The 14,296-nt window shown below is 40.3% G+C and overlaps 1 protein-coding gene across 1 annotated transcript; it reads right to left on the bottom strand.

Annotated features, from left to right (window-relative positions):
• Positions 1-5,027: 5,027 nt before the first annotated feature.
• LOC139367375 (involucrin-like) lies at positions 5,028-6,419 on the bottom strand. The gene has a single exon (XM_071105571.1). The coding sequence runs from the start codon at positions 6,417-6,419 to the stop codon at positions 5,028-5,030; it is 1,392 nt and encodes a 463-aa protein (XP_070961672.1).
• Positions 6,420-14,296: the final 7,877 nt, after the last annotated feature.

Raw genomic sequence — 14,296 nt, 5'->3', positions numbered from 1 at the left:
TAGTCTATGTCATGGAAAGAGCAGGTGTTCTTAATGTTTTGTACACACAGTGCATGTCTCGACACACCTTTGAATGAGATATTGTACAAACCCCTCTAACAGATCCGATGACCGCCTTGGTAATGTAATATGTTATATTTCTGGGCACAGTTTACAACCTTAATCAATCCAATACTAAATCAGTTTAGTGTGTTTTCACTTTCCTTTTCTAGGCCAACACGAGGACCATGAAAACATGTGATTTCAGTGGAATAGTGTACAGTCATTGCACTTGCAGTTTAGTAGCTTCACAAGGAATAAACAGTGGGGTTATTGATCACTGATCGACTTGGACTTGATTAAGCTATTCTAAGTACATGCAACAAAGCAGACTTTGTAATGCAGCACTTTCCTGATCATATATCATAAAAAATATATATTGTATTTATCTGGTGTCTACACACATTATAGAACCCCATTTAAACGTTTGTTGGCCTAAGGGTTAATAAATTGGTGCAGAATTCATACCTCATCGACGGCCCTAAGGGATTGTAACCTGGGTGAGGATAACCCACATACTTTTGTCTAAAATGTGATTATTCTGGCTGCATATTCTCCAAAATATTTAACTGGGCGACCTGGTGCTTTAATTTAGGAGCATCAGTGCGCCTAAAGATATTGAACTATGAATAGCAACATTCTAGTTGTGCTGTTGGAAGTAAGCAACATTGTTACATTTGAATCATATTTTTGTGTCCGGTGTGCTCCGGCTGTTGTTACGTGTATCGTTATTTGGAGGCCATCATTATTTGAGCGGCGAACATTGAGTCGACATGCTATGGTATAATTTCACCTCACCTGGAGTGTGGAGAGGCAACTCTTGGAGGAGACTAGAAGTTGATAAAAGTGCTTTAGGCTGTTGTTCAACGTAAGAGCGCATTTCCGCCCTTCATTAGAGTTTTACAGATCGAAATGTGAACTGAAGGAAGCTTTTATGTATTTCAAAATGGCCTCCTATTGTAGTGATGCGCGGGATGACTCATAACCTGCCGTCCCCTCAGTTATATTCACGGGGCTGACGGGTTTAGGGTTATTAGATAGTGTATGGATGAGGGGTGTGTGGATGAAGGGTGGGTGGATGAGGGGTGTGTGGATGAAGGGTGTGTGGATGAGGGGTGTGTGGATGAGGGGTGTGTGGATGTGGGGTGTGTGGATGAGGGGTGTGTGGATGAGGGGTGTGTGGATGAGGGGTGGGTGGATGAGGGGTGTGTGGATGAGGGGTGTGTGGATGAGGGGTGTGTGGATGTGGGGTGTGTGGATGAGGGGTGTGTGGATGAGGGGTGTGTGGATGAGGGGTGTGTGGATGAGGGGTGTGTGGGAGGGGTGGGTGGATGAGGGGTGTGTGGATGAGGGGTGTGTGGATGAGGGGTGTGTGGATGAGGGGTGGGTGGATGAGGGGTGTGTGGATGAAGGGTGTGTGGTGAAGGGTGTGAGGGGTGTGTGGATGTGGGGTGTGTGGATGAGGGGTGTGTGGATGAAGGGTGTGTGGATGAAGGGTGGGTGGATGAGGGGTGTGTGGATGAGGGGTGTGTGGATGAAGGGTGTGTGGATGAAGGGTAGGTGGATGAGGGGTGTGTGGATGAGGGGTGTGTGGATGAGGGGTGTGTGGATGAGGGGTGGGTGGATGAGGGGTGTGTGGATGAAGGGTGTGTGGATGAAGGGTGTGTGGATGAAGGGTGGGTGGATGAGGGGTGTGTGGATGAGGGGTGGGTGGATGAGGGGTGTGTGGATGAAGGGTGTGTGGATGAGGGGTGGGTGGATGAGGGGTGTGTGGATGAGGGGTGTGTGGATGAGGGGTGGGTGGATGAGGGGTGTGTGGATGAGGGGTGTGTGGATGAGGGGTGGGTGGATGAGGGGTGTGTGGATGAAGGGTGTGTGGATGAAGGGTGGGTGGATGAGGGGTGTGTGGATGAGGGGTGGGTGGGGGACGAGCGGGTTGAATAAAGAGAAAACAATACCCTAAATTCCATAAATGTATAATTCTTGTGCAATTTATATCTATATTCTCCGTTGAGGTTTAACATTATTTTAGCCTATCTGCTATTAGTGCATAGGCCTAAGCTTTAACTCTTAACTGTACCCATGCCAAATAGCGTACACAGCCAATCGCCAAATAATGATTTTGGGAATGGGCAGGCAAGGTTAACGTCCGTCCACGGAGGCAAAAAGGCCGTTGTCGAAGTTTAATTCAATAAGACAAAAGCTGCTGAAGGAGAGGTGAAAATAAACAGAATGGAGGGCCAGAAAGGTCATGTTTGGTAAAGGTCAGGTGGCGTGGTTAAAGAGGATGATAGTGGTGTTATGTTGTTAGGTCAGGTGGCGTGGTTAAAGAGGATGATAGTGGTGTTATGTGTGATGATTGTTAGGTCAGGTGACGTGGTTAGAGGATGATAGTGGTGTTATGTGTGATGATTGTTAGGTCAGGTGACGTGGTTAGAGGATGATAGTGGTGTGATGATTGTTAGGTCAGGTGACGTGGTTAGAGGATGATAGTGGTGTTATGTTGTTATGTGTGATGATTGTTAGGTCAGGTGACGTGGTTAGAGGATGATAGTGGTGTTATGTTGTTATGTGTGATGATTGTTAGGTCAGGTGAAGTGGTTAAAGAGGATGATGGTGGTTTTACGTTATGTATGATGATTGTTAGGTCAGGTGACGTGGTTAAAGAGGATGACAGTGGTGTTATGTCAGGTGGTGTGGTTAAAGAGGATGATAGTGGTGTTAGGTTGTTATGTATGATGATTGTTAGGTCAGGTGGAGTGGTTAAAGAGGATGATAGTGGTGTTATGTCAGGTGGTGTGGTTAAAGAGGATGATAGTGGTGTTATGATTGTTAGGTCAGGTGGAGTGGTTAAAGAGGATGATAGTGGTGTTATGTCAGGTGGTGTGGTTAAAGAGGATGATAGTGGTGTTATGATTGTTAGGTCAGGTGACGTGGTTAAAGAGGATGATAGTGGTGTTATGATTGTTAGGTCAGGTGACGTGGTTAGAGGATGATAGTGGTGTGATGATTGTTAGGTCAGGTGGTGTGGTTAAAGAGGATGATAGTGGTGTTATGATTGTTAGGTCAGGTGGAGTGGTTAAAGAGGATGACAGTGGTGTTAGGTCAGGTGGTGTGGTTAAAGAGGATGATAGTGGTGTTATGATTGTTATGTCAGGTGACGTGGTTAAAGAGGATGACAGTGGTGTTATGTCAGGTGGTGTGGTTAAAGAGGATGATAGTGGTGTTATGATTGTTAGGTCAGGTGACGTGGTTAAAGAGGATGACAGTGGTGTTATGTCAGGTGGTGTGGTTAAAGAGGATGATAGTGGTGTTATGATTGTTATGTCAGGTGACGTGGTTAAAGAGGATGACAGTGGTGTTATGTCAGGTGGTGTGGTTAAAGAGGATGATAGTGGTGTTATGATTGTTATGTCAGGTGATGTGGTTAAAGAGGATGATAGTGGTGTTATGATTGTTAGGTCAGGTGACGTGGTTAGAGGATGATAGTGGTGTTATGTCAGGTGGTGTGGTTAAAGAGGATGATAGTGGTGTTATGATTGTTAGGTCAGGTGGAGTGGTTAAAGAGGATGATAGTGGTGTTATGATTGTTAGGTCAGGTGACGTGGTTAGAGGATGATAGTGGTGTTATGATTGTTAGGTCAGGTGACGTGGTTAAACAGGATGATGGTGGTTTTATGTTGTTATGTATGATGATTGTTATTCGCTGTACATATTTGACAGTAACAAGACAGGACTTGAAATAGGCCTATGGCACGTCAAGGCCATGTAGCCTTCTGTTTAAATGGAACGGGAAATCTGGACACTGACTGTAGGTCTATAACCTCTCATATAGCCTTAATATTAACTCCTGCAGAATTAAGCATTTCTTGATACACTAAATGTCGGCCAAATTTGGACTTGGGAACAGGAGTGGAGAAATATGATTTCTTTCTTTCTGCATTTTAATAGAACTCAATGCCCAGCTACATACCATCTGTAGAGGGGCCGTCTTCATCATAAATGCTGATAGTATTTCAACCACACAAAATATGCATCGAAGCCGAGCTTAAATCTTATCAGAAACACTTTGGGTCGTTTTCACAGCTTTCTTTTTCCTTGCAACCGGTCAAACTGATGTCATTTGGACATTTTGTACCGAAAATGGTTCCTGTTTTTTTTTTGTGTTATTGTATGAAGCATTCATTCTATCGATCTATGACATTATTCTGTTGAGTAATGGTTTATTTAGTATTCTAGAGCAACATATGACAGAAGAGAAGCTACATGTATCTAATTATATACAATTTGACTAACAAATAGCCTACAGAAATGTTGGAAATTACAAGCAGAAACATATCTAAATTAGGCATTTTCTACATCTACACTACGTTAGGGTTGGGTGCAGGCCTCCGATTTTCACTTTATCACATCTCGTTGGGTGGTTGCGGATGGGTTATTAGCAATTGCGGGTGAACAAACAGCTGACCCACTATCCTATTGGTCAATTCTTTTCAACTCATTGACCATTCACATCATGTTTTGTTTTGTATTCCCATTGTGATTGGTCCCTGAACCCATGAGCCTATTTGAAATATATAAAAGCCTCCTTCGCTTTTCAATCTGTCAAACCTGATGATAAGCAGAACAACTTCCATTGTTCTCCAGTAGCTGTAGTGTTAACTTTCCTTTGCAGCTCACCTGTGAGAACCATGAGCACAAGCAAGTCTGAATAGGCTTTGTTGTACCGTAGTTTCTGAGTATGATAGAGTCAAAACAGTTTTATATTGTGGAGCTCGCCCCATAGAGGAGCTCTGCTCCTATTGGTTTACCCTAGCTGCCTGAGAAAATGTATGCATGCACCTGCAGCCAATGGGAGTCCACATGCCCCTATATATTGGGACTCGTCCCCACCATCCGTCTCCCTTTATCTTCGGCGAGACTTGGACTGAAGAAGCCAGAAGAAAAGAAGAGATAAGACTCTCCCGCTGTCGATCCAAGTCTCTCCTTCATCCTTCGTAATGAACCCGCTGTCGATCGAAGCCTCTCTGTTGTTCTTCATAGTGAACCTGCTGTCGATCCAAGTCTCTCCGTTGTTCTTCATAGTGAACCTGATGTCGATCCAAGTCTCTCTGTTGTTCTTCATAGTGAACCTGCTGTCGATCCAAGTCTCTCTGTTGTTCTTCATAGTGAACACGCGGTCGATTCAAGTCTCTCTGTTGTTCTTCATAGTGAACCTGCTCTCGATCCAAGCCTCTCTGTTGTTCTTCATAGTGAACCTGCTGTCGATTCAAGTCTCTTTGTTGTTTTTCATAGTGAACACGCGGTCGATCCAAATCTCTCTGTTGTTCTTCATAGTGAACCTGCTGTCGATCCAAGTCTCTCCGTTGTTCTTCATAGTGAACCTGCTGTCGATCCAAGTCTCTCTGTTGTTCTTCATAGTGAACCTGCTGTCGATCCAAGTCTCTCTGTTGTTCTTCATAGTGAACCTGCTGTCGATCCAAGTCTCTCTGTTGTTCTTCATAGTGAACCTGCTGTCGATCCAAGTCTCTCTGTTGTTCTTCATAGTGAACCTGCTGTCGATCCAAATCTCTCTGTTGTTCTTCATAGTGAACCTGCTGTCGATCCAAGTCTCTCTGTTGTTCTTCATAGTGAACACGCGGTCGATTCAAGCCTCTCTGTTGTTCTTCATAGTGAACCTGCTGTCGATCCAAGTCTCTCTGTTGTTCTTCATAGTGAACCTGCTGTCGATCCAAGTCTCTTCGTTGTTCTTCATAGTGAACCTGCTGTCGATCCAAGTCTCTCTGTTGTTCTTCATAGTGAACCTGCTGTCGATCCAAGTCTCTCTGTTGTTCTTCATAGTGAACACGCGGTCGATCCAAATCTCTCTGTTGTTCTTCATAGTGAACCTGCTGTCGATCCAAGTCTCTCTGTTGTTCATAGTGAACCTGCTGTCGATCCAAGTCTCTCCGTTGTTCTTCATAGTGAACACGCGGTCGATTCAAGCCTCTCTGTTGTTCTTCATAGTGAACCTGCTGTCGATCCAAATCTCTCTGTTGTTCTTCATAGTGAACCTGCTGTCGATCCAAGTCTCTCCGTTGTTCTTCATAGTGAACCTGCTGTCGATCCAAGTCTCTCTGTTGTTCTTCATAGTGAACCTGCTGTCGATCCAAGTCTCTCTGTTGTTCTTCATAGTGAACCTGCTGTCGATCCAAGTCTCTCTGTTGTTCTTCATAGTGAACCTGCTGTCGATCCAAGCCTCTGTTGTTCTTCATAGTGAACCTGCTGTCGATCCAAGTCTCTCTGTTGTTCTTCATAGTGAACCTGCTGTCGATCCAAGCCTCTCTGTTGTTCTTCATAGTGAACACGCGGTCGATCCAAGTCTCTCCGTTGTTCTTCATAATGAGCCTGGAGTTTCTCCACCCCCAAAAGCTTTTTTAAGAGTTCAGTGTCGCTGCTTCTCCATAGTGATGGCTGTGGAGTCACATGACCTGTGTTCCGTGTGTTTGGGATCACAGTGGCCTCACAGATTCCCCAGAATGCACCAGCTGGCCCTTCTTCCTGTAAAGGATAGGAAGCAGCTTTGGGCTTTCTTTTGTGAGGATATTCCCCTAGAGCAGTGGTTCCCCTAGAGCAGTGGTACCCCTTCAAACAATCAACCTCCAGCTACGTACCCCCTCTAGCACCAGGGTCAGCGCACTCTCAAATGTTGTGTTTTGCCATCATTGTAAGCCTGCCACACACTATGCGATATATTTATTAACCATAAGAATGAGTGAGTTTTTGTCACAACTCATGGGAAGTGACAAAGAGCTCTTATAGGACCAGGGCACAACTAATAATACAATATTAATCAATAATTTTGCTCTTTATTTACATATAAAACCTTATTTGTTCATCGATAATTGTGAATAACTCACCACAGGTTAATGAGAAGGGTGTGCTTGAAAGGATGCACATAACTCTGCAATGTTGGGTTGTATTGGAGAGAGTCTCAGTCTTAAATAATGTCCCACACAGTCTGTGGCTGTATTTAGTTTTCATGCTAGTGAGGGCCGAGAATCCACTCTCACATAGGTACGTGGTTGCAAAGGGCATCAGTGGTTTAACAGTGCTATTTGCTAAGGCAGGATACTCTGAGCGCAGCCCAATCTAGAAATCTGTCAGTGGCTTCTGATTAAATTACATTTTCACAGAACCGCTTGTTGCAATTTCGATGAGTCTCTCTTGTTCAGATATCGGTAAGTGGACTGGAGGCAGGGCATGAAAGGGATAATGAATCCAATTGTTTGTGTCATCTGTTTCGGGAAAGTACTGCATAATTGCACACCCAACTCACTCAGGTGCTTCATTATATCACGTTTGACATTGTCCGTAAGCTTGAGTTCATTAGCACACAAAAAATCATACAATGATGGAAAGACCTGTGTGTTGTCCTTGTTAATGCAGACAGAGAACAGCTCCAACTTCTTAATCATAGCCTCCATTTTGTCCTGCACATTGAATATAGTTGCGGAGAGTCCCTGTAATCGTAGATTCAGATCATTCAGATGAGAAAAAAACTTCACCCAGATAGGCCAGTCATGTGAGAAACTAGCTAGGGTAAACCAATAGGAGCAGAGCTCCCTATGGGGCGGAGCTTCACTCGTAGAACTGGAGCTACAACGTCAGTAACTGTTGTTTCATGACCTTCATGACAATTGCACCTTTACAAGCAGAAAAGTGCTTGTCTCTCAACGGCACAAAAAACATGTCTCATTCCGGAGCTAACATAGTTTATTTCGCTGCAGATTCAGGGCCATATATCTGTACATTTAATAATATACATATATCAACTATGTCACGGACTTGATTAACTATATTTGTTTAATAACAAACAACTGTGTCCAGACATGTTATCTAGTTGGCTAACAATTTGCCCATCCGTGTAGGCCATGCTGGGGTAAGAAGGGCAAGTTAGCAACCTGCATCTTGGAAGAAAGACAAGGGGCTCCTGGATGGTACTTCAGGAGATGTGCTTCATAAGTAGGCTAGGCTTCTAGGCTCCCGAGTGGCGCACGGTCTAAGGCACTGCATCTCAGTGCTAGAGGCATCCCTACAGACACCCTGGTTCAAATCCAGGCTGTGGATAATTGTTTAATAAAGTAATTAATGTAGAGAAGGCTATCTACATAAAAGCATTCATTTTTGTTGGTTCTAATAACTTTTTAAAAGTTGGAAGCACCAGTGTTACCCATGAAAAAAGTAAACTTAGAGCCCTATACCGATCAAAAACAAATGGTTTTCTTTTCAAAATCAGCGCCTGTTTACCAAAGCAGTCTGCTACTTGCACACAGAATATTATGAAGAGTGATCAGATGAATTGCAATTAATTGCAAAGTCCCTTTTTGCCATGCAAATGAACTGAATCGCCAAAAACATTTCCACTGCATTTCAGCCCTGCCACAAAAGGACCAGCTGACATCATGTCAGTGATTCTCTTGTTAACACAGGCGTGAGTGTTGACGAGGACAAGGCTGGAGATCACTCTGTTATGCTGATTGAGTTCGAATAACACACTGGATTTTTCATTCTAGGCTACACACACACACACACACACACACACACACACACACACACACACACACACACACAAACACAAACACAAACACAAACAAACACAAACAAGAGCTCTGCCACCACTCAATGCCATCGAAGACCTAGCAGATGTTTTGGGGCATATTTTCAAAGTACAGTTCAAAAAACAACTTCACAAACAGAGAACAGAAGGTCTGCTCTCTGAGGGAGACTAAGGCCTAGATTCAATCTGGTCTGCTGAAAATAGTTAGATTCACAATTAAAGGCAATTTCCAATTGAGCTGACGTATGCAATCTTTTTACTGTGAATGCGGTCTCCACGAATGGAGATTTTACATTTAAAAGGTGCATAGCTCGAAAAGGGGCGATGGGTTTGAATCTAGCCCCAGGATAAGGGACTTTTCTGTCCAAACCGTTTTCAAGAAAATCAGACTGGAAAACTCCCCCACTGTTTACGGCCATTAACACATTTGTTCAGACAACGCCAAAGATCAGTTGATGCAAGACAGATATGGGCTTTAAGAATGCATCTTGGCTAGAATGAAAAAACGAAACCATCATGTGAATTCAACCCTCCTGATTCAAGCTTACAAGCAACAATTTAAGCAGGAAGCACCAGTGAATCGGTCATTAAAAAAGTGATCAGATGCTAAGCTACAGGACTGTTTTGCTAGCACAGACTGGAATATGTTCCGGGATTCTTCCTATGGCATTGAGGAGTACATCACATCAGTCATTGGCTTCATCAATAAGTGCATCGATGATGTCGTTCCCACAGATCCTCAACACAGGGGCCCCTCAGGGGTGTGTGCTCAGTCCCCTCCTGTACTCCTTGTTCACTCATGATTTCACGGCCAGGCACAACTCCAACACCATCATTAAGTTTTCAGATGACACAACAGTTGTAGGCCTGATCACTGACAATGACGAGACAGCCTATAGGGAGGAGGTCAGAGACCTGGCCATGTGGTGCCAGGACAACAACCTCTCCCTTAAAGTGATCAAGACGAAAGAGATGATTGTGGACTACAGTAAAAGGAGGACCGAGCACACCCCCATTCTCATCGATGGGGCTGTAGTGGAGTAGGTTCACAGTCGTGAAGCGGGCACGACAAAACCTATTCCACCTCAGGAGACTGAAAAGATTTGGCATGGGTCCTCCGATTCTTAAAAAGTTCTACAGCTGCACCATCGAGAGCATCCTGACTGGTTGCATCACTGCCTGGTATGTTAACTGCTCGGCATCCGACTGCAAGGCACTACAAACGGTAGTGCGTATGGCCCAGTACACCAAGCTTCCTGCCATCTAGGACCTCTATACCAGGCGGTGTCAGAGGAAGGCCCTAAAAAATGTCAAAGACTCCAGCCACCCTAGTCATAGACTGTTCTCTCTGCTACCGCATGGCAAGCAGTACCGGAGTGTCAAGTCAAGATCCAAGAGGCTTCTAAACAGCTTCTACCCCCCCAAACCATAAGGGCCTTCCTCTGACATCTAATCAAATGGCTACCCAGACTATTTGCATTGCCCTCTCCCCCTTTTTTACTCTCCTGCTACTCTGTTATTACCTATGCATAGTCACTTTAATAACTCTACCTACATGTACATATTATCTCAATGACCTCGATTAACTGGTGTCCCCGCACATTGACTCTGTACCGGTACCCCCTGTAAATAGTCTTGCTATTGTTATTTTACTGCTGCTCTTTAACTACTTGTAACTTTTATTTCTTATTCATATTTTTTAAACTGCATTGTTGGTTAGAGGCTTGTAAGTAAGCATTTCACTATAAAATTAGATTTGATTGGTTATGGGTGGCTCTGCCACTGACCTCAATGTCTGACACATGATAAAGTCCTGGGCCTCTATTGGGCAGAGACAGTCAGTCAGGCACATGAATGTAATCCTGATCTGACAGCCAGTCTTTATTAAGTCTAGTGACCTTGCCCTGCCTGTGTCTTCTGAGATGAATGGAGATAATTTAAACCACAGCCGACAGATTGTACTATACAGGAATAAATAAATACTCCTTTGGCCAGAAGTAACATATCGTACATATTGTACTATACAGGAATAAATAAATACTCCTTTGGCCAGAAGTAACATATCGTACATATTGTACTATACAGGAATAAATAAATACTCCTTTGGCCAGAAGTAACATATCGTACATATTGTACTTCATAACATATCGTCCATATTGTACTTCATAACATGTCGTCCATATTGTACTTCATAACATATCGTACATATTGTACTTCATAACATATCGTACATATTGTACTTCATAACATGTCGTACATATTGTACTTCATAACATATCGTCCATATTGTACTTCATAACATATCGTCCATATTGTACTTCATAACATATCGTCCATATTGTACTTCATAACATATCGTACATATTGTACTTCATAACATATCGTACATATTGTACTTCATAACATATCGTACATATTGTACTTCATAACATATCGTCCATATTGTACTTCATAACATATCGTACATATTGTACTTCATAACATATCGTACATATTGTACTTCATAACATATCGTACATATTGTACTTCATAACATATCGTCCATATTGTACTTCATAACATATCGTACATATTGTACTTCATAACATATCGTACATATTGTACTTCATAACATATCGTACATATTGTACTTCATAACATATCGTACATATTGTACTTCATAACATATCGTACATATTGTACTTCATAACATATCGTACATATTGTACTTCATAACATATCGTACATATTGTACTTCATAACATATCGTCCATATTGTACTTCATAACATATCGTACATATTGTACTTCATAACATATCGTCCATATTGTACTTATTGTACTTCATAACATATCGTCCATATTGTACTTATTGTACTTCATAACATATCGTACATATTGTACTTCATAACATGTCGTCCATATTGTACTTCATAACATGTCGTACATATTGTACTTCATAACATGTCGTCCATATTGTACTTCATAACATATCGTACATATTGTACTTCATAACATATCGTACATATTGTACTTCATAACATATCGTCCATATTGTACTTCATAACATATCGTCCATATTGTACTTCATAACATCTTATACATATTGTACTTATTGTACTTCATAACATATCGTACATATTGTACTTCATAACATGTCGTCCATATTGTACTTCATAACATGTCGTACATATTGTACTTCATAACATGTCGTCCATATTGTACTTCATAACATATCGTACATATTGTACTTCATAACATATCGTACATATTGTACTTCATAACATATCGTCCATATTGTACTTCATAACATATCGTCCATATTGTACTTCATAACATATCGTACATATTGTACTTCATAACATGTTGTACTTATTGTACTTCATAACATATCGTACATATTGTACTTCATAACATATCGTACATATTGTACTTCATAACATGTCGTCCATATTGTACTTCATAACATATCGTACATATTGTACTTCATAACATATCGTACATATTGTACTTCATAACATATCGTCCATATTGTACTTCATAACATATCGTCCATATTGTACTTCATAACATATCGTACATATTGTACTTCATAACATGTTGTACTTATTGTACTTCATAACATATCGTACATATTGTACTTCATAACATATCGTACATATTGTACTTCATAACATATCGTCCATATTGTACTTCATAACATATCGTACATATTGTACTTCATAACATATCGTCCATATTGTACTTCATAACATATCGTCCATATTGTACTTCATAACATATCGTCCATATTGTACTTCATAACATATCGTCCATATTGTACTTCATAACATATCGTACATATTGTACTTCATAACATATCGTACATATTGTACTTCATAACATATCGTACATATTGTACTTCATAACATATCGTCCATATTGTACTTCATAACATATCGTACATATTGTACTTCATAACATATCGTACATATTGTACTTCATAACATATCGTACATATTGTACTTCATAACATATCGTCCATATTGTACTTCATAACATATCGTACATATTGTACTTCATAACATATCGTACATATTGTACTTCATAACATATCGTCCATATTGTACTTCATAACATATCGTCCATATTGTACTTCATAACATATCGTACATATTGTACTTCATAACATATCGTCCATATTGTACTTATTGTACTTCATAACATATCGTCCATATTGTACTTATTGTACTTCATAACATATCGTACATATTGTACTTCATAGCATGTCGTCCATATTGTACTTCATAACATGTCGTACATATTGTACTTCATAACATGTCGTCCATATTGTACTTCATAACATATCGTACATATTGTACTTCATAACATATCGTACATATTGTACTTCATAACATATCGTCCATATTGTACTTCATAACATATCGTCCATATTGTACTTCATAACATCTTATACATATTGTACTTATTGTACTTCATAACATATCGTACATATTGTACTTCATAACATGTCGTCCATATTGTACTTCATAACATGTCGTACATATTGTACTTCATAACATGTCGTCCATATTGTACTTCATAACATATCGTACATATTGTACTTCATAACATATCGTACATATTGTACTTCATAACATATCGTCCATATTGTACTTCATAACATATCGTCCATATTGTACTTCATAACATATCGTCCATATTGTACTTCATAACATATCGTACATATTGTACTTCATAACATGTTGTACTTATTGTACTTCATAACATATCGTCCATATTGTACTTCATAACATATCGTACATATTGTACTTCATAACATATCGTCCATATTGTACTTCATAACATATCGTACATATTGTACTTCATAACATATCGTACATATTGTACTTCATAACATATCGTCCATATTGTACTTCATAACATATCGTCCATATTGTACTTCATAACATATCGTCCATATTGTACTTCATAACATATCGTCCATATTGTACTTCATAACATATCGTACATATTGTACTTCATAACATATCGTCCATATTGTACTTCATAACATATCGTCCATATTGTACTTCATAACATATCGTCCATATTGTACTTCATAACATATCGTACATATTGTACTTCATAACATATCGTACATATTGTACTTCATAACATATCGTACATATTGTACTTCATAACATATCGTCCATATTGTACTTCATAACATATCGTACATATTGTACTTCATAACATATCGTACATATTGTACTTCATAACATATCGTACATATTGTACTTCATAACATATCGTACATATTGTACTTCATAACATATCGTACATATTGTACTTCATAACATATCGTCCATATTGTACTTCATAACATATCGTACATATTGTACTTCATAACATATCGTCCATATTGTACTTATTGTACTTCATAACATATCGTCCATATTGTACTTATTGTACTTCATAACATATCGTACATATTGTACTTCATAACATGTCGTCCATATTGTACTTCATAACATGTCGTACATATTGTACTTCATAACATGTCGTCCATATTGTACTTCATAACATATCGTACATATTGTACTTCATAACATATCGTACATATTGTACTTCATAACATATCGTCCATATTGTACTTCATAACATATCGTCCATATTGTACTTCATAACATCTTATACA

The sequence above is a fragment of the Oncorhynchus clarkii genome, chromosome 16, assembly GCF_045791955.1.
Source record: "Oncorhynchus clarkii lewisi isolate Uvic-CL-2024 chromosome 16, UVic_Ocla_1.0, whole genome shotgun sequence".
NCBI classification, from domain to species: Eukaryota; Metazoa; Chordata; class Actinopteri; order Salmoniformes; family Salmonidae; genus Oncorhynchus; species Oncorhynchus clarkii.
This window is presented reverse-complemented; position numbering and strand designations above follow the sequence as displayed.

Bases quoted from the DNA above. Each gene is read 5' to 3' on its own strand.
- LOC139367375 (XM_071105571.1), bottom strand. From the start codon at position 6,419: ATGAAGAACAACGGAGAGACTTGGATCGACCGCGTGTTCACTATGAAG.